Source organism: Hylobates moloch, unplaced genomic scaffold (genome assembly GCF_009828535.3).
Source record: "Hylobates moloch isolate HMO894 unplaced genomic scaffold, HMol_V3 SCAFFOLD_12, whole genome shotgun sequence".
NCBI classification, from domain to species: domain Eukaryota; kingdom Metazoa; phylum Chordata; class Mammalia; order Primates; family Hylobatidae; genus Hylobates; species Hylobates moloch.
Window position 1 is genome coordinate 63,744,813 of NW_026652287.1, and position 19,435 is coordinate 63,764,247.

At 48.8% G+C, this 19,435-nt stretch overlaps 1 protein-coding gene and 1 long non-coding RNA gene across 2 annotated transcripts in view; one reads left to right on the forward strand and one right to left on the reverse strand.

Moving 5' to 3' along the window:
- Positions 1 to 206: 206 nt before the first annotated feature.
- The window catches only part of LOC131380870 (uncharacterized), a 40,203-nt gene continuing 20,974 nt past the window's right edge, over positions 207 to 19,435 (reverse strand). The window contains exons 2-3 of the long non-coding RNA XR_009209114.1: positions 1,453 to 1,530; positions 207 to 354 (exon numbers count right to left, since the gene is read on the reverse strand). This is a non-coding gene — a long non-coding RNA (uncharacterized LOC131380870). The remainder of the gene's footprint in view (positions 355 to 1,452; positions 1,531 to 19,435) is intronic.
- Positions 15,574 to 19,102, forward strand: FFAR2 (free fatty acid receptor 2). The gene is made up of 2 exons (XM_032171647.1): positions 15,574 to 15,696; positions 17,053 to 19,102. Exon 2 carries the CDS (start codon positions 17,054 to 17,056, stop codon positions 18,044 to 18,046), a length of 993 nt encoding a protein of 330 aa, XP_032027538.1. The 5' UTR covers positions 15,574 to 15,696; position 17,053; the 3' UTR covers positions 18,047 to 19,102.

Genomic DNA, 19,435 nt, shown 5'->3' on the forward strand with positions numbered 1-19,435 from the left:
GCTCTTTCCGGAAGCCTGAAGACCTTTCCCAGGGTGGACTGTGGTGCCCTTCCCTGTGCAGGCACCCTGGCCACTGTGTGTCCAGAGAAAAGGGATGTGGCACACATACCTGAGAAGCATTGTGACTCCTGCGAGACCAAGTGGGAGGTTGCCACTCCTGGGGACCATCTGATGGGAAGCAGCGGTGAAGAAAAGGGAATGGCGTCTGGATGTGGATGGAGGCAGGTGCTTCTACTGCTGCCCGGCCAGGGAGGAGCATCCCCAGAGGGTCCATCCCTAGCCAGGCTGGAAGCTTGTCTCTGCGCATCTGGTCCTCTCTCGAAGCAGTTCTCAAAAGCGTGTTGAGACACACTGCTGGGATGTGGCAACACACCAAGGGGCAAGAAATGTAAGTCCATGGTTCCTGGTAATACTGAAAAAACTAGGCTTTGGAAGTTTAAAAACAAAGAAATGAGAGGATACAAGGTAAGCTGTTATAACATCACTGTCAGTTATGAGTATTCTGTTACGCTTTCTTTTGAGCCACAGTCTCGCTCTGTTGCCCAGGCTAGAGTACAGTGGTGCGATCTCGGCTCACTGCAACATTTGCCTCCCAGGTTCAAGCGATTCTCCTGCCTCAGCCTCCTGAGTTGCTGGGATTACAGGTGCCCGCCACCACACCCAGCTAAATTTTTTTGTATTTTAGTAGAGACAGGGTTTCACCATGTTGCCCAGGGTGGTCTCAAACTCCTGAGCTCAGGCAATCCACCCGCCTCAGCCTCGCAAAGTGCTAGGATTACAGGCGTGGGCCATCACACCTGGCCCCCATTACGCTTTCTAGAGGGAGGAAGAAGTACTAAGCTCGCAGTGCAGAATGGAGACTGCACAGCACATGCGCAGATGGTCTTGACAGAGGATGCCTCCCTCTGTGCTGGGGAACTCATCCTTGCCCATTCAGCTTCTGTGGCTCAAGCAGGCTGATGTCAGCCATTGGCAACGCTGTCGGCGTGTGTGACCAACAAACCATTCAGAGGCGGCAGAGCCGGCCTGGAGATCTGGGCTGTGACCTCAGAACAGGAGACCCTCTCCCTGCGCAGATTATTATCCTAAACTGCCAAAGGTCACTGTGTGAAGAAATTTTACTAAGAGCCACCAAACCCCTCTCTTCCCTCCAATCAAGTTCAACCTTCTCAGAAGAGCCCAAGAGACCTCTGTGAGGGTAAGACAGGAGTTGGCATTGGTGCAACTTGCAGAATGCCATGTTTGTTAGCGCCTCGTCTTCATGTGGCCGGAGGGCACTCCTGAAGCTTCAAACTCCTGTAAGAATGCTTCCTGTCCAGGGAGGGTGGTATGGAAAGTCTGAGGTGGCTGGGAGAGGAACTGGCAAAGTAAGGAGTTGGAGCAGGAGTCAGAGAGACATGGCATGGGGAAACTCACAAGCAGACTCCATCCCAGTCAGGGAACCTCACTCACCGTTCCATTAAGGGCTGGAAAAGGAGGCACCAACAGGTGTTTCACAGAAGCAAATGGTTGCTGTTCAGGAGGCTGGACCTAGGAAAAGGGACATAAAATCAGGGAGGTGCCTCACCCTAATTTTTCTCAACTCCAGCGGAAGCTTCTCAGAGAGCCTCACTCAATTCCTCCTCTCAGACAAGCCCAGCAGCTCCGTCCACGTCCTTTGCTGAATGGAGCCAGCATGGTCACTTCTGCCCTATCAAGGAAGCTGAAGGCCCTGGCCCATCTCTGATGGCTCAGGGCACAGGAAAGCCTTGCCTCTGCCTAATCTGCCCTCTACTTCTGCACCAGCATCCTCTGTGGCCCACGGCTCTTGGCTGGACTTGCACTGAAGGACACAGCTGGTCAGAGCTACACAACAGGGTGGCTGTCCCTCTACCCTCCGTGTGCGGTGGCTGCTGCAGCAGGATACAGCCGGCCTCCTGGCTGCTATCCCACAGTGCTATGGTTGATTGCGTTCTTACACTGGAAGATAAACAGTGCTTGTGTCAAAGAAAATACAAACAAGGCCGAGCATGGTGGCTCATGCCTGTAATCCCAGCACTTTGGGAGGCCGAGGTGGGCGGATCACTTGAGGTCAGGAGTTTGAGATCACCCTGTCCAACATGGCGAAACCCCATCTCTACTAAAAATATAAAAATTAGCTGGGTGTGTTGGCATGCACCTGTAACCCCAGCTACTCGGGAGGCTGAGGCAGAAGAATTGCTTGAACCCGGGAGGCAGAGGTTGTAGTGAGCCAAGATCGTGCCACTGCACTCCAGCCTGGGAGTGCTCATATGAGCACTCACTCTACAGAGACCCTGTCTCACAAAAATAAATAAATAAATAAAATAAAATAAATTTTAAAAAAAAGAGGTAGAAGTTGGAAAAGTGGTTATCTTAGGAGTGGAAGGTTTGCTGGCTGAGAGGGAACAAAAGGGCCTCTAGGGTGCTAAAAATGGCCTGCATCTCAACCTGGGTGGTCACACACAAATGTACAGATATGTTAACATGCGTCCAGCTGTATCCCTAAGATGAGCTCACCATTTTGTATGTATGTTACCTATTAAGAACAACAATTGATAAAAGCCCCCTCTAAAATCCCATGTCTTCCTATGGCTACCATAGATATTTTAGGCTTATAATTAGTTTTGCTCCCCATATTTGCTATTCAAGATCTGTATAATTTTGGCACTCTCCCCTTTTTCCTTGCCAACAGAATCCCAATTTTGTTAGGTTCGGGAAGTGCCCAATTAATACTCATTTGCCCAAACTCTCTTGCGGCTAGGAATTGCCATGAGATACAATGCCAGCCAGTCGGAAATAAGTAGACGTCTGCTGCATAGGGCTTCCAGAAAAGCTATCATTTTCCTTTTTTCCTTTTTTAGAGACAAAGTCTCGCTGTGTAGCCAAGGCTGGAGTATAGTGGTGCCATCACAGCTCACTGCCGCCTCCCATTCCCAGGCTCAAGCGATCCTCCCATCTCAGCCTCCCAAGTAGCTGGGACTACAAGAGTGCACCACCACACCCAGCTAGATTTTTTTTTTATTTTTTGTAGAGAAGGGGGGTCTCACTCTGTTGCCCAGGCAGGTCTCGAATCCCTGGCCTCAAGCAATCCTCTTGCCTCGGCCTCTCAAAGTGCTGGAATTACAGGCATGAGCCACTGCATCTACAAAAGCTGTCATTTTCCTGCTTGAAAAAGGGATAGATCCATCTCTCATGCATCTTTTGCGCTCTGTCCTCCCTGCCCCCTGTTTTGCTGCTCAGAATGTAGATGGTTCTTACGACCATGAAGTGAAAGCCAAGATCTGGGGACAGTGAAACAGACAGCCAGACGACCCCAGGCTGGGGATGGACGAGTGATCCTGAGGAGCAGCCCTGGACATGGGTTCCCTAATTCCTTCATGTCCCATGAGAAAAATAAATCTCTATGTGTTTAAGTCTCTGTTATTTGGGCACATTTGACAGTCCTCAAATGAGATATAAGGCTTTTATCTTCATAAATGGCAAAGACTTCTAGAGACAGAAGGGAAGGCTTCTGGGTGCTAATTCACGGTGGCTTCATATCATCGTGTAGCAAGGGCTCACAGAAAAAAAAAGTGGGGGAAGGAATCCCCAAGACACTCCCAAAATTAAGACTGCATTCTCCCCTTCCACCTTCTCCTGATAGCAGTCTTCACTGCTTCCTGTGGAATCTGAATTCTTCTGGCAGTGGAAAAGGCTCAGGGAAGATGGCTGGACGTGAAGAGGATCTTGGTTCCCGTAAACTTTACCAAGAGCAGGTCTTAGAGTGTTATGTCCACTGCATCACTGTTTCTCAATCTATTTTTAACCACCTCCCACTTCTGATAAACAGAAACTTTACTTTCTGGTTTGCATTAAGAAAACCAGGCCTTTTCTCTCTCTCTTGGAAAATTTCCAAGCATTTTGAAATGTGCTGCCATCTCCCCCGCTGCGACACCCGGAGTTTCTGATATCCTCCCTGCACTTCCTGAAAATCTGTGGTCTAATTTAAGTTTCCTAAGATTCTGCAAAGTAGATAGAAACCCTGGTGACTCCAGCGATACCACAACTCTTAGGGGAAGATGAGTCATGCATGTGGCAGAAGTAGGTAGTGGAGGAAAACAGAGACAAGGTCGGGCTGGAGAAAGGAACACAGAGCAACCAGTTTTGCCCCCCATCTGGTGTGCCTTTTGCAGGGTCAGCCAGTACCTGACTGCAGGTTTCCGCCTCCAGACACTCTGCTGCCTCTCCTCCCTTGCTCAGGGTCAGGAGCAAACGGCAGCCCAAGGAAACGACCAGCTGCCTTCTGGCCTTTATCAAGGGTGGTGTGAACCCACACTAGCTACCCAGGGATGTGGCCCGGAAGCGGCAGGGGGAGGGCTTTTTAGTCCTGTGCCTAGTCCAGTGGTCACCTCTACATGGACAGCAGATGGAGAAGGGGGCTCGGGGAAGGAGGAAAAGGTCAGGCAACCTCTCCAGGATTCCTGGAATAAACATTCCTCCTCCCAAGCTCTTCATTCTGTTTCACAATCAAATCCAGAGTCTTATAAGCATTCGTGGCAACGATGAAAGCTAAACAACTTGGTAAACGGTAGACAGAAACAGTAAACAGAATCTTCCCTCTACTTCCTGTGTATCCAGAATGTTTAGAGACAGGGAGTGGGGACTGACGACAGATTGCAGCATCTGGGATCTGGGGCTATGGCAGGAACGAGGACATGTGGAAGGCTGGGAGTTACCTGGGTCTTGGGAGTCTGGGGTTGAAGGTTATTCCTTCATGGTTTCAGGGAGAGTGAAGGCCACTGGCAAGAAGCCTGGTAACCACACAGACACACCCTGCAGGAAGCAAGTGACACCATCTCACACCCTGACCTGTCCCCCATGTCCTCCTCTGTTGGATGCACAGGACTTCCAGGGGCTGCCAAAGAAGTTGGGTCTAACCCGGGCCCTCACAGTACAGTGGCGAGTGTAGTGCGGTGGTAAAGACCATGGACTCCAGCCAGGCACGGGGCCTCACTCCTGTAATCCCCACACTCTGGAAGGTCGAGGTGTGCAGATCACTTGAGTCCAAAAGTTCGAGACCAGCCTGGGCACATGGTGAAACCCTGTCTCTACAAAAAATACAACCATTAGCCGGGCGTGGTGGCGCACTGCAATATTGTAATCCCAGCTACTCAGGAGGCTGAGGGGGGAGGATTTCTGAAGTCGGCAGGTTTCAGTGAGCCGACACAGTGCCACTGTACTCCAGCCTGGGTGACAGAGTAAGACCCTGTCTAAAAAAAAAAAAAAAAAAAAAGTAGCCAGGCATGGTGGCGTGCATTGTAATTCCAGCTACTCCAGAGGCTGAGGCAGGAGAATCACTTGAGCGTGGGAGGCAGAGATTTCAGTAAGCCATGATTGTGCCCCTGCACTCCAGCCTGGGCAACAGAGCGAGACCCTGTCTAAAAAAATAAAAAATAAAAAGAGCCCATGGACTTTTTAGTTCTGAGTTCAGTTCCTCCGTCCACCAGATGCATGACTCCAGGCAAATCACTTCTTTCTCTACATACTTCAGCCTCCTCATCCGTTAAAGGGGATGAGTGTGTAACTTCCTAAGATGTTTTAAGATCTACATGAGTTCATCTTTGCAAAGCTCTTTGCATGGCACTTGATACACAATGTCATACAATACAATAAACGTTGGCTGCTGTGTCTGCTATGTCCTCTGACTGTTGTAATGAATTGCCACAAACTTGGTGGCTTAACATAACAGAAATTTATTCTCTCACATTATTGAAGACGAGAAGTCCAAAATCAGTGTCACGGGGCTGAAATCAAGGTGCAGGGTCTCTTAATTTTCCCTCCTTTTTTCTCTGTCCTGACCAAGAAACAGAGTGCCTTGACCAACCTGTGACCCAGCCAGCTGCCTGTTTTCTCTGCAGACTTGAATCCAAGCCAGGCCTTGAACATTCCCAGGCACTGATAAAGGTGTTTAGGTTGTTGCCCAAGACACTGAAAGAAACCAGCCCTGGCCCTGGGCCAAATTCCTTAAACCCTCATGCAAACCCCTCCCCTGCCCCCTCCCTTTTCTCTCACTGTCTTGAGGATGCTGCAGCCCACTCTGCAAATTCCCCTCCGAAATGCTTTGCACTAGTCACCCTGGCATTTGGTGCTTCTTTCTTTGGGAACCCATCTGGCCCCATCTTGGGATGGTTTGGGGAACTCCTTGGCAGAAACTCCCTTGCCACAGCTTTTCGGGGTGACTCCAGCTGGATCCGGCTGGGATGAAACACAGGTGTTCAGCAGGATCCCGTTTCTCTGGAGGCTCTTGAGAAAATCCATTCTTTGCCTCTTCCAGCTTCTGGTGGGCGCTGGCTTGCAGCTACAGCACTCCGGTCCTCCATGATCACAGCATCTTCTCCCCTTCTGTCTGATTTCTCCCTCTACCTCGTTCTTTTTGTGATTACACTTAGGGCCATCTCAGGTAGTCCAAGATTATCTCCCCATCTAAAGATTCTTTTTTTTTTTTTTTTTTGAGACGGAGTCTCGCTCTGTTGCCCAGGCTGGAGTGCAGTGGCGTGATCTCTGCTCACTGCAGCCTCCACTTCCCATGTTCAAGTGATTCTCCTGCCTCAGCCTCTGGAGTAGCTGGGATTACAGGATTACAGATGCACACCACCACGCCTGGCTAAGTTTTTGGATTTTTGGTAGAGACGAGACGGGGTTTTGCCATATTGGCCAGGCTGGTCTCGAACTCCTGGCCTCAAGTGATCTGCCTGCCTCGGCCTCCCAAAGTGCTGGCAACACAGGTGCAAGCCAATGCACCCAGCTCTGCCTCCTTCTTTTTGTGATTATGTTTAGGGCCATCTCAGATAGTCCAAGATGACTTCCCCATCTCAAGCTTCTTAATCCCAACTGCAAAGTCCCTTTTGGCCGTGGTTCCAGGGATTAGGATATGGGTCTCTTTTGGGGAGGACCATCATTTGGCCACCACAGCTGGTGTGATTGGCCAGGAGTGAAGTCTGATAAACAGGATTCAGGTGGATGGAGAGTGGAGGAAGGAGAGGTCTCTGCAGAGAGAGATTGGGGTATGGCTACTGGAAGTGGGTGGGAACAACCACAGAGGCCCACTACCAAGGCCACAGAGACAGAGTCTGCAGAGTTCTCCCAAGAAGCTAGCCTCAAGATGCTTCTTTTAATTTTCTTCTTCAGCAATGAACCAGCCCAGGGATGGGTTATGTAGGGACTGTGGAAGTGAAGGACTCCACGACTGGAGTGACAGGGGAGGCTGCATAAGAGACAACTAAAAGAGAAGATGCACGGAGGGGGCTGGGCATAAACTGTTACCTTCACAGTGGGTGAGCTCCTCTGGTGAGGCCTCTGCAGGGCTCAAAAAGGGTGGTAGGCAAATGAACTCAGGTGAACTGCACTGGCACAGGAGCCATTACATCTCAAAGTCCATCAGCACGTGCTGGTCTAGATTCACCTTCCCTCTTCATCCCTAGGAGAGTTCTATTTCTCTCTGGCATCCTGTACTTCCTTATTAATTGTCATTTATTTAAAATTGCACGCTGGGTGCAATGGCCCACTCCTGTAATCCCAGCACTTAGGGAGGCCAAAGCAGGAGAATCGCTTGAGGCCAGGTGTTTGAGACCAGCCTGAGAAACACAGCAAGACCCTGTCTCTACAAAAAATAGCAAATTAGCCAAGTGTGGTGGCCAAGCCTGTAGTCTCAGCTACTTGGGAGGCCGAGGTGGGAGGACCGCTGGAGCCCAGGAGGTCGAGGCTGGAGTGAGCTATGATCACACCACTGCACTCCAGCCTGAGTGACAGAGCGAGACCCCCACCTCTAAAAATAATAATAATCAGCCCAGACATGGTGGTTCACGCCTGTAATCCCAGCACTTTGGGAAGCCAAGGTGAGAGGATGGCTTGAGGCCAGGAGTTTGAGACCAGCCTGGGCAACATAACAAGACCCCATCTCTACCAAAAATAAAAATAATAAAAACCTTTAGAAATAATAATAATTAAACAGTTACATATCTCAAATCCTAAGTGATCCTCTCTGCCCCAGGTGCACATTCTCCCTTATCCATGCCATCCTCAATCCCCTCAATCCCTGGCGACTGCAACACCCTCCTAGTGGATCCCTCTGCTTCCAGTTCTGTCCTTCTAGGGAGCATTCTTCACACAGTAGCAGGCTTGATCTTCTAGAATCATACATCACATCACATGATTCCCCTCTTATGGCCCTAAGTGACTTCCCACTGCTCAAAAAAGGAGTCTTAAGGCCAGGTGCAGTGGCTCACACCTGTAATCCCAGCATTTGGGAAGCTGGCAATTGTTTCATTCATTCATTCATTCAACAAATATATAACCACCCCCTAGGATGTGCCAGGATCTGTGCCACGCATTGGAAATATCATGGTTGAAAAATACAGATGGGTCCAGACACAGAGGCTGACGCCTGCAATCCCAGCATTTTGGGAGGCTGAGGTAGGCGGTTCGCCTGAGGTCAGGAGTTTAAGACCAGCCTGGACAACATGGTGAAACTCCGTCTCTACTAAAAATACAAAAATTAGCAGGGCATGGTGACAGACGCCTGTAATCCCAGCCACTCAAGAGGCTGAGACAGGAGAATCAATTAAACCCAGGAGGCAGAGGTTGCAATGAGCCAAGGTCATGCCACTACACTCCATCCAGCCTGGATGACAGAGCAAGACTCCGTCTCAAAAAAAAAAAAAGGGGGGGGTATATAGCCTGGATCATCAGTGCTGACCATGAGGAAAAAGGCCTTGTGGCTTTTGCTGCAAGTCCCTTAAACCACAAGACAGCTCTCAAGTGATTACACATCCAGGATGTCTTAACAGGTCCCGGAAAAAGATAAATGAGGCATCTGAGGACAAGTGTCCTCTGAGCTTTTAAAACAGACGTATCTCCATTCTGAAGCCACTCTCATCCACCTATCCTCCACTGTCAGCCAGGAAATTGTTACTAAGGGCCTAACATGTTCCAGGCTCCACGCCAGGCCCTGGGGATGCAATGGTGAGCAAAGCAGCTGTGTTCCCCGCCTTGTGAACCGTCTCGTAAGGGGAGGTAGACTTCACATCCATCTTAATGCAAATCCTCATGCTAATGAACACATTATAATAAACTGAGACATGGGACATAGGAAGGAATAGTAAAAGATGCTATGAGAGCAATAAACAGTGAGAAAATAAACTCTAAAAAAATTAAATTTACAGCTGCCTCCAAAATATTTAGAATCATGCCAAACCTCTATGCTGACAACTAGAAAGCATTGCTGAGAGGAATTAAAGACCTAAATAAATGGAGAGAGATGTCCAGTGTCAATGGTCCCAAATTGATCTATGGATTCAGTGTGAGCCCCATCAAAATTCCAGCAGGCTTTTCTGTAGAAATTGATTTTAATATTTATATGAACATGCAAATGACCCAGAATAGCCACAGCAAATTTAGAAAAGAAGAAGAAAGTTGGGGGACTTACCCTATTTCAAGACTTACTATGAAACTATAGTAATCAAGACTGTGTGGGGGCTGGGCACAGTGGCTCATGCCTATAATCCCAGCACTTTGGGCGGCCGGGGCACGTGGATCACTTGAGGTCAGGAGTTGAAGACTCACCTGGCCAACATGGCGAAACCCTGTCTCTAATACAAATACAAAAATTAGCCGGGCATGGTGGCAAGCACCTGTAATCTCAGCTACTCAGGAGGCTGAGACAGAAGAATTGCTGGAACCCGGGAGGAGGAGGGTTCAGTGAGCCGAGATCACTCCACTGCACTGTAGCCTGGGAGACAGAGCAAGACTCCGTCTAAAAATAAAAATTTTTAAAAATAATAAAAATAAATAAATTTTTAAAAGACTGTGTGCAAATGATGAAAGGCAAGATGCAGAGTTCACTAGAGAAGAATAGAGAGTCCAGAAATAGTACCACATACATAGAACCAATGGGTTTTCAGTACAGGTGCCGAGGCAATTCAATAGGGAAAGGAAAATCTGGAATAATTAGATAAGGAGGTAAAAGCTTCTTAGGACATAAAAGTGCAAACCATAGAAGAAAAACTAGATAAATTAGACCTTATCAAAATGTAAGACTTTTTTGCTTTTCAAGAGACAATTAAGAAAATGAAGGCCAGGCACAATGGCTCATGCCTGTAATCCCAGCACTTTGGGAGGCTGAGGTAGGCAGACTGCTTGAGCTCAGGAGGTCGAGGCCAGCTTGGGCAAAATGGCGAAACCTCATCTCTACAAAAAATACAAAAATTACTCAGGCATGGTGGCAGGTGCCTGCAGTCCCAGCTACTTGGAGGGTTGAGGCGGAAAGGTCACCTGAGCCTGGGAGGTCAAGGCTGCAATGAGCTGTGATCGAGCCACTGCACTCCAGCCTGGGGAACAAAGTGAAACACTGTCTCAAAAAAAAAAAAAAAATTAAAAGAAGAAGAGAAAAGTCACAGAATGGCAGAAAATATTTGTAATATATACATCTGACAAATGACTAGTACCCAGAATATAATAAAGAACTCTCAGAACTCAACTATATGAAAATAATCCAATTTTTTTTTTTTTTTTTGAGACAGAGTTTCACTCTGCCGCCCAGGCTAGAGGGCACTGGTGTGATCTTGGCTCACTGCAACCTCTGCCTCCCAGGTTCAAGTGATTCTCCTGCCTCAGCCTCCCTAGTAGCTGGGATTACAGGTGCCCACCACCACGCCCAGCTAAATTTTGTATTTTTAGTAGAGATGAGGTTTCACTATGTTGGCCAGGCTGGCCTGAAACTCCTGACCTCAAGCAATCCACCCACTTCAGCCTCCCAAAGTGCCATGATTACAGGTGTGAGCCACCATACCCAGGCTAAAATTTTTTAAATGAGCAAAATATTTAAACAGACATTCCACGAAAGAAGATATACAAATGACTCATAAGTACTTGAAAAAATGCTTAACACCAATAATCATCAAGGAAGTACAAATTAAGACCACAACAAAGGCCAGGTACCATGGTTCATGCCTGTAATTACAGCACTTTGGGCAGCCGATGTGGGCAGATCACCTGAGGTCAGGAGTTCAAGACCAACCTGGCCAACATGGCAAAACCCCATCTGTATTAAAAATACAAAAATTAGCCAGGCATGGTGGCACGTGCCTGTAATCCCAGCAACTCAGGAGGCTGAGGCACGAGAATGGCTTGAACCCGGGAGGTGAAGGCTGCAGTGAGTGGAGATGGCGCCACTGCACTCCAGCCTGGGTGACAGATCGAGACTCTGTCTCACAAAAAAAAAAAAAAAAAAAAAAAAATATATATATATATATATACACACACACACACCATGGCATACTTATTAGAATGCCTACAATTAAAAACTAACAAATGTCAAGTGTTGGCGAGGATGTGGAGCAACTGAAATGCTCGTAGGCTGCTGGTGGGAATGCAACATGGCACAGCTACTTTGGAAAACTGTAGTTTCTTAAAAAGTTGATAAAACGTTTACCATACCACCTGGCCAATACACTGCCAGGTATTTGCCCAACAGCACTGAAAACATTTCCACATAAGAATGTTCTTAACAGCTGTATTCATACTAGCAAAAACTTTAAAAAAAAAAAAGAAAAAACCCAAACCAACCAAATATCCATCAACAGATGAATGGATAAATAAAATAGGAAATATCCTTAAAACAGAATACTATTCAGCAATAGAAAAGATGCTTTACCTATAAGAGGGGAATCGAAATCTAGGAGGTCAGGGCCTTTTTTTTTTTTTTTTTTTTTTTTTTTTTTTTTTTTGTTGAGACAGAGTCTTGCTCTGTCGCCCAAGCTGGAATGCAGTGGTGTGATCTCGGCTCACTGCAACCTCCACCTCCTGGGTTCAAGTGATTCTCCTGCTTCAGCCTCCTGACTAGCTGGGATTACAGGCATGCGCCACTATGCCCAGCTAATTTTTGTATATTTAGTAGAGACAGGATTTCGCCATGTTGGCCAGGCTGGTCTCGAACTACTTACCTCAGGTAATCCACCTGCCTGGGCCTCCCAAAGTGCTGGGATTACAGGCGTGAACCACTGTGCCCAGCCAGACAGGGCTTCCTTGAGGAAGTAAGTGGTTATCTGAAAGAAAGCTACAAATTAACTGGGAACGTTGGAATGGGTAACAAGAAATAAAGACATACCAGGCAGGGGCTGGTTCAAGCTCCCCATGGCGGATGGAAAACATGACACATTCACAGAAGTGGAAAATGGCTCTGCCCAGACAGCAAAGAGAGAGAAGAGTGATGTGAGTGGAAGTTGGCAAGGGCCATGCCAGGCAGGCCTTTTTAAGGATGTTGGTATTTCTCCTAAAAGCAGTGAGAAGTCTCTGAAAGGACAAGAAGGTGGTATAATTGGATTGACATTTTTAAAACGATTCCACTAATACAGTACGGAGAACTGACTGCCAGGGAAGCAGATGGATGAGAGGAAGTGAGTCAGGGCCCTGCTGAAATCCTGGTAGGGATGATGGCACTGAGATGGGATGATGGAGATGGAGACGGATGGATGGATTCATATTTGGAATCCATAAGTATTTGGGGAGTACATCAGACTGCATTCTAGGGATAAGGAAGAAGATAGTATTGAGATTCACTTTAAGACTGACTCTAGGCCGGGCTCAGTGGCTCACGCTTGTAATCCCAGCACTTTGGGAGGCCAAGGTGGGCGAATCACTTGAGGTCAGGAGTTCGAGACCAGCCTGACCAACATGGTGAAACCCCGTTTCTACTAAAAATACAAAAATTAGCCGGGCGTGGTGGTGCATGCCTGTAATCCCAGCTACTCGGGAGGCTGAGACATGAGAATTGCTTGAACCCGGGAGGCAGAGGTGGCAGTGAGCCGAGATCACGTGCCACTGCACTCCAGCCTGGGCGACAGAGCAAGATTCAGTCTCAAAATTAAAAAGAAAAAAAAAAAAAGACTGACTCTAAGATCATGGTGCAGGAGAGGTGATGGGAAGAGATCTTATGCCCCGAGACAGGGAAGGGTGGAAGAAGGCTGAGTTTGTTAGGGAAGATCTAAGGCCAGGTCTGGACACATTTGATTTGGTTGATTTGGGACACCTGTGAGACACCCAATGGCAGTGTCAACTAGGCAGTTGGGCGTGTACATGTGAAGCTCACAGAAACCTAGGGTGAAGATTCAAACCGGGGGTGTCATGAAGGTGGTAACTGGAACTATGGAAACAGACGCAGTCGACTAGAAGGAGAGCGCAGGCGAGAACAGGGGAGAACCTGGGGCCAAGCTTGAAGGAAGTCACCATTTCGGGGATGAGCAGGGGAATGGTGAGCTGCAAAGGGGTATGAGAAGTGACCAAAGGAAAGAGAAGGAAGCCAGCAGCATAACACATCAGAATTTGTGAAAAGAGGATGTTTCCAGAAGGGTGTGGAAATTGTGCTGAATGCTAATAAAATAAGAAAAGCGTAAGTCCACTGAATTTAGGAACATGGAGGTCACTGTTAACATTGGAAGAGAAAATCCCATGGAAAATAGGCACAGAACCCAGATTAGAGTGGACTGAGGGGCGAGTGAGAATTGAGAATGTGGAGAAAGTGATTACACAGAACTTTAGATAAGGGTCCAACTTCCTGTGATGACAGGCCGCATTATAAAGACGATGAGAGAAAATTGAACTTGGAAGGAACTGTGAAGCATATTGCTCTTGTGAAAGTTTACTCCCTTGAACTCGGTCTGAGAGGTTGGGTTTCCTTTTCCTGTGACGTAGGTGGACATCATGAACTGTGAGACTGAAAGCCTCCTTGGTGATGCTCCCTTCATAACTGCTGTGAACACAGAGAGGGGGTTTCGTTGGGGCATCTTCCACGGGGGGACACACGACAGTGACGGCCAAAGGCAGGAGGTGGGGGGAGAAGGACAGGCAGAGACAGAGAGGCAGTCCCACTCCTCAACACTTGTTTTCCAATGAGTTTCCTGGATTCTGCAATTAAATCCAGATCCTCGTGCATGTTTATAGAAAATCATAAAAGCGAAATGACACAAATAAATTTGGTGGCAACAACAGAGAACGGTCTCTTTCTTAGTTCTCCTGTTGATCTGAGAAGCGACGTGTGCTGGGGGAAGGAAATAAAGAACTAGAACGCCTTCAGAGGAGAGTAGAATGGACGAGAAAGAAAAGCTAAATATCAAAATGTCTGGACCCTGGGGTTATAGACCACAAAAAGAATAAATGACTGACTGACTGAATGAATGAATGAATGGCAAACAATAGGAAATAGGTATGTCCTGGGGAAAGAATGGGGATTCTGTGAGCAGGAATCAGGCCACAGATGGCAGAACAGAGACTTCTTCCCTGGTTCAAGAGGAAAACATGTTAACGATCCTTGCTTCATTAGGTGTGTATTTCAAAGGGACCTTCAGGAGCTTCTAACCTGGGGCTACCAAGGTCAGAGAGGGGGAAACAGTGAGACTTTATCAGGGAAAGGAATGAAGCCTGAGTGCCACTCCCTGATGAAAAGCCACATGGGCACGTGAACTCGGGCCTCCTGAATTCCTGACACTTGCCCAAGAGAGACAGCACATCCATGCCCTGAGCCTCTGGAGGCTGCACCAAGTGGCTCACTCTCTATGAAGCTGTGTTACAGGCTTGAGACGAGGCAGCACTTATGGGCATCTACTAAGTGCTTTATATACACAACCTCACTGAATCCTCACAGAAGTCCTAGGATGTCAGAATTCGCATGCTCACTCGACTGCAAGAAACTAGAGTTCAGAAAACTGATCTGCCCCAAGGTTGTAATGAAGGGACCTGGATTTGAACCCATATCTGCATGACTGTAACTCCCACACCATTTCCATCATAACAAGATGCAGGCCAGGACCAGCCTGTTTCAACTGAGACGGGCAAAAAAATGTGTTGGGGGCAGAGGGCAGGAGACCACAGAGAAAGTAAAAAAAATGAAGAAGAAAAGGAAGGAGGGCCGGGTGCAGTGGCTCACACCTGTAATCCCAGCACTTTGGGAGGCCAAGGCAGGTGGATCACTTGAGGTCAGGAGTTCAAGACCAGCCAACATGGTGAAACCCTGTCTCTACTAAAAATACAGAAATTAGCCGGGCGTAGTGGCAGGTGCCTGTAATCCCAGGGACGCTGAGGTGGGAGAATCGCTTGAACCCGGGAGGCAGAGGTTGCAGTGAGCTGAGATGGTGCCACTGCACTCCAGCCTAGACAACAGAGCAAGACTCAGCCTCAAAAAAAAAAAAAAGAAAAAGGAAAAATAAAAAGGAAGGAGGAAAACTCATTTCTGAGAATGAGCAGAATGACAGAAGAAACTGCCTAAGAAAGAGAAGAGGAAGAAACTGCCTAAGAAAGAGAAGAGAAATAATCTGACTTGGGAAGTAAAAAAGGAAAAATGCCTGGGAATTTTTTTTTTTAATCAGGAATTAAGGACAGAAAAATCCGAATTTGGAAGTCAAGAGTGAGGATTCTCTGGGGAGAGAATAAAGATGCTGGGCCTTTCCTTTGGGTTTGAGAGGAAATAGTGCTTAAAGACCGACTTCCTTTCTCTGGTCACGTGGCTGGTGCTAGTATAAATGCTTACTACCAGCCAGGTTCCTCACCATTTTTTCCTGCATGGCATGGGCAGAAGTAGGGGCTAAAGCTCTGTTCCTCTCTCCTGGAAGCTTGCAGACCTCCCTTCAGAACCAATCCCAAGAAGCCACCTATCCGGAACAACACAAGGCAAGGCAGCTAGTGTAGTGCTTGTGCTCTGGGAAGCGAGGCCAAGATCAGGTTTGAGGGGAAGGTTCTGGGAGACCAGAGGAAGGATGTCAGAACCAAATGGAAGGCTCATGCCCACAGACAGGAGCTAGTGTGAGGAGCAAGCAAACAGCCAGGAAACCAAGGCTGGAGAGTGGACAGAGGGACAGGACCTGGGTTGGGGGCCAGCAAGGGTGACACCCCAAGTGGAAACTGAGTTACCCCGTGAAGAAGAGTTCTATTTATGGTCAGAATGCCAGGCTCAAGGGCCAGTGAAGGCCTGTGGGCTTTTCTGAATATTTCTCTAAGGTCTTCTAGGGACAAGCCTTCCTCCTAAGGCTAGTGCTGGTTCATCCTTCTTCCCCTCCACCCTCCTCTAAGCCTCCCAGCCTCCCCTTTTCTTTTTTTTTCTTTTTTTTTTTTTTACATCGAGTTTTTGCTCTTACCACCCAGAGTAGAGTGCAATGGCGCAATCTTGACTCACTGCAACCTCTGCTTCCCAGGTTCAAGCGATTCTCCTGCCTCAGCCTCCCAAGTAGCTGGGATTACAGGCGCCCGCCACCTCACCCGGCTAATTTTTTTTTTTTTTTTTTTATTTTTTTTATTTTTAGTGGAGGTGGGGTTTCACCACTTTGGCCAGGCTGGTCTTGAACTCCTGACTTCAGGTGATCTGCCCGCCTCGGCCTCCCAAAGTGCTGGGATTACAGAAGTGAGCCACCGCGCCCAGCCCCAGCTTCCCCTTTTCTAGAGAATCCCAGAGTTTGGTGTTGGACAGGGGAGGACAAGGTAGGGGCGAATCTGTGCTCTGCAAAACAGACAAAGGGAAGTAGGAAGCTGGGCTGGTGGCTGGGCACTTGGGTCCTGTGGAGAGCTGGCACTGGGTATCGGCACCTGGGGCCCCACAGCCTCGTTATCCTGACATGCATCTTACAGCTCTCTCCCCACACTGATGCCTTTCTCTCCTGCAGGTGTCTGTCTGAGAAAGGGACTTGAGTAAAGTTAGAAACTGGTAACAGTAACTTCCTGTATCTGTGAGGATAGGAGGAGAAAGGCTAGGGAAACTGGAGGGGGAATTCCCTTGGGAAGCCACGGGTTGGTCTCCTCCAGAGACACATGACGGCAAACATAATCACTACTGCTTAATATCCCGCCCCAGGCAAAGTCAATAATTGCTCTGGGTAGTTCGAGCAGGTGGTGTGAGCAAGCCGTGGTGGCATCAGAAAGCACAGTCCTGGGAAGGGGCCAGTGCCGGGGAGGATGTCCGCATCCTGAAGGAGAGCTGGCTGCTCGGGCTGTGAGTGAGACCCCCCGACCCCGCCCTTTTTTGTTCCCCTCCAGGATGCTGCCGGACTGGAAGAGCTCCTTGATCCTCATGGCTTACATCATCATCTTCCTCACTGGCCTCCCTGCCAACCTCCTGGCCCTGCGGGCCTTTGTGGGGCGGGTCCGCCAGCCCCAGCCTGCACCTGTGCACATCCTCCTGCTAAGCCTGACGCTGGCCGACCTCCTCCTGCTGCTGCTGCTGCCCTTCAAGATCATCGAGGCTGCATCGAACTTCCGCTGGTACCTGCCCGAGGTCGTCTGCGCCCTCACGAGTTTCGGCTTCTACAGCAGCATCTACTGCAGCACGTGGCTGCTGGCGGGCATCAGCATCGAGCGCTACCTGGGAGTGGCTTTCCCCGTGCAGTACAAGCTCTCCCGCCGGCCTCTGTATGGAGTGATTGCAGCTCTGGTGGCCTGGCTTATGTCCTTTGGTCACTGCACCATCGTGATCATCGTTCAGTACTTGAACACGACTGAGCAGATCAGAAGTGGCAATGAAATTACCTGCTACGAGAACTTCACCGATAACCAGCTGGACGTGGTGCTGCCCGTGCGGCTGGAGCTGTGCCTGGTGCTCTTCTTCATCCCCATGGCGGTCACCATCTTCTGCTACTGGCGTTTTGTGTGGATCATGCTCTCCCAGCCCCATGTGGGGGCCCAGAGGCGGCGCCGAGCCGTGGGGCTGGCTGTGGTGACGCTGCTCAATTTCCTGGTGTGCTTCGGACCTTACAACGTGTCCCACCTGGTGGGGTATCACCAGAGAAAAAGCCCCTGGTGGCGGTCAATAGCCGTGGTGTTCAGTTCACTCAACGCCAGTCTGGACCCCCTGCTCTTCTATTTCTCTTCTTCGGTGGTGCGCAGGGCATTTGGGAGAGGGCTGCAGGTGCTGCGGAATCAGGGCTCCTCCCTATTGGGACGCAGAGGCAAAGACACAGCAGAGGGGACAAATGAGGACAGGGGTGCGGGTCAAGGAGAGGGGATGCCAAGTTCGGACTTCACTACGGAGTAGCGGTTTCCCTGGACCTTCGGAGGTGGCCTGGGTTACACAGGAACTGGGAAGCCTGGGAGAGGCGGAGCAGGAAGGCTCCCATCCAGATTCAGAAATCCTTAGACCCAGTCCAGAACTGGGACATTGAAAAAATGCCTTTCACCAGCTTGGTATCCCTTCCTGACTGAATTGTACTACTCAAAGGAGCATGACTCAGAGATGCAGGAAGAAGTAGTTAGGTATGGAAGCACCGGCCGGGTGTGGTGGCTCATGCATGTAATCCCAGAACTTTGGGAGGCTGAGGCAGGTGGATCACTTGAGGTCGGGAGATTGAGACCATCCTGGCCAACATGGGAAACCCCGTCTCTACTAAAAATACAAAAAAATTAGCTGGGCATGGTGGCACGTGCCTATAATCCCAGCTACTCAGGAGGCTGAGGCAGGAGAATCGCTTGAACCCGGGAGTTGGAGGCTGCAGTGAGCTGAGATCACGCCACTGCACTCCAGCCTAGCGACAGAGCGAGACTCCATCTAAATAAAAAAAAAAAAAAAAGAAGCCCCTTCAGGCTGGAGAAGCAGCATAGCTAACACGAGTCCTGTCCTTGTGATGTGGTTGATAGTTGGGGATGGCCAGGCTGAAGCAGAGAGTCCTAGAGAAATTTCGATACAAGCTTCAAAGCAACACCTAGACACTGCTCTAGCGGTTGATGCTGGAGATAAACCAACAAGAGAGACATGGAAGAGAAATACTAAATAAGGTCAAAGAAGACTCAGAAAGGTTCTGAGCCTGGAGATGAGCAGGGAGGCCTCAGGGCTTAGACCTTTAATGATAGGGGTTTCCCTGCATCGGTTTGACCTGTTGCCTTTTTGATGCGCTCTGTTTGTTTTCATATGTTATCTTGTCTCCCCTGCTAAACTGGGAGCTGCCAGAGGTCTGGGTCTTATCTCCTTCTTCCATGGTACCCCACACGGGCAAGGATGTGGTTTGGTACCCAGCAATCAGAGACTGGCACTCCCTCATACAGGAGAAAGCAACCTGGTCTAGCAAATTGAAAATAAAGATTATAAAACTCTGAAGTGAATGTCCACAATTTTTGTAACACTGCTGCAAGCACAGGGAGGGCAAAAATGGGAGAGAGAACCAGATTCAGCAGCAAAGGGGAAAAGTGATGCATCCGAAACCACAGAAACATCTTAAGACAAAGAGGTGGTGCGGGCAAAAGAAGTGAGGGCACTGACAGAATCATCTTTCGAGGGATGAATAGAGTCCAGCCTTAGAAAGGTTGTGGGGTGGTTCCGACTCACAGTCATCTGTCTGTCACAGGGCCTTAAAACATGTTACCCTCCTGCTCAGAAACCTGCAGAGCTTTCCTATCATCAAAATGTTTCCTTGGCCAGGTGCAGGGGCTC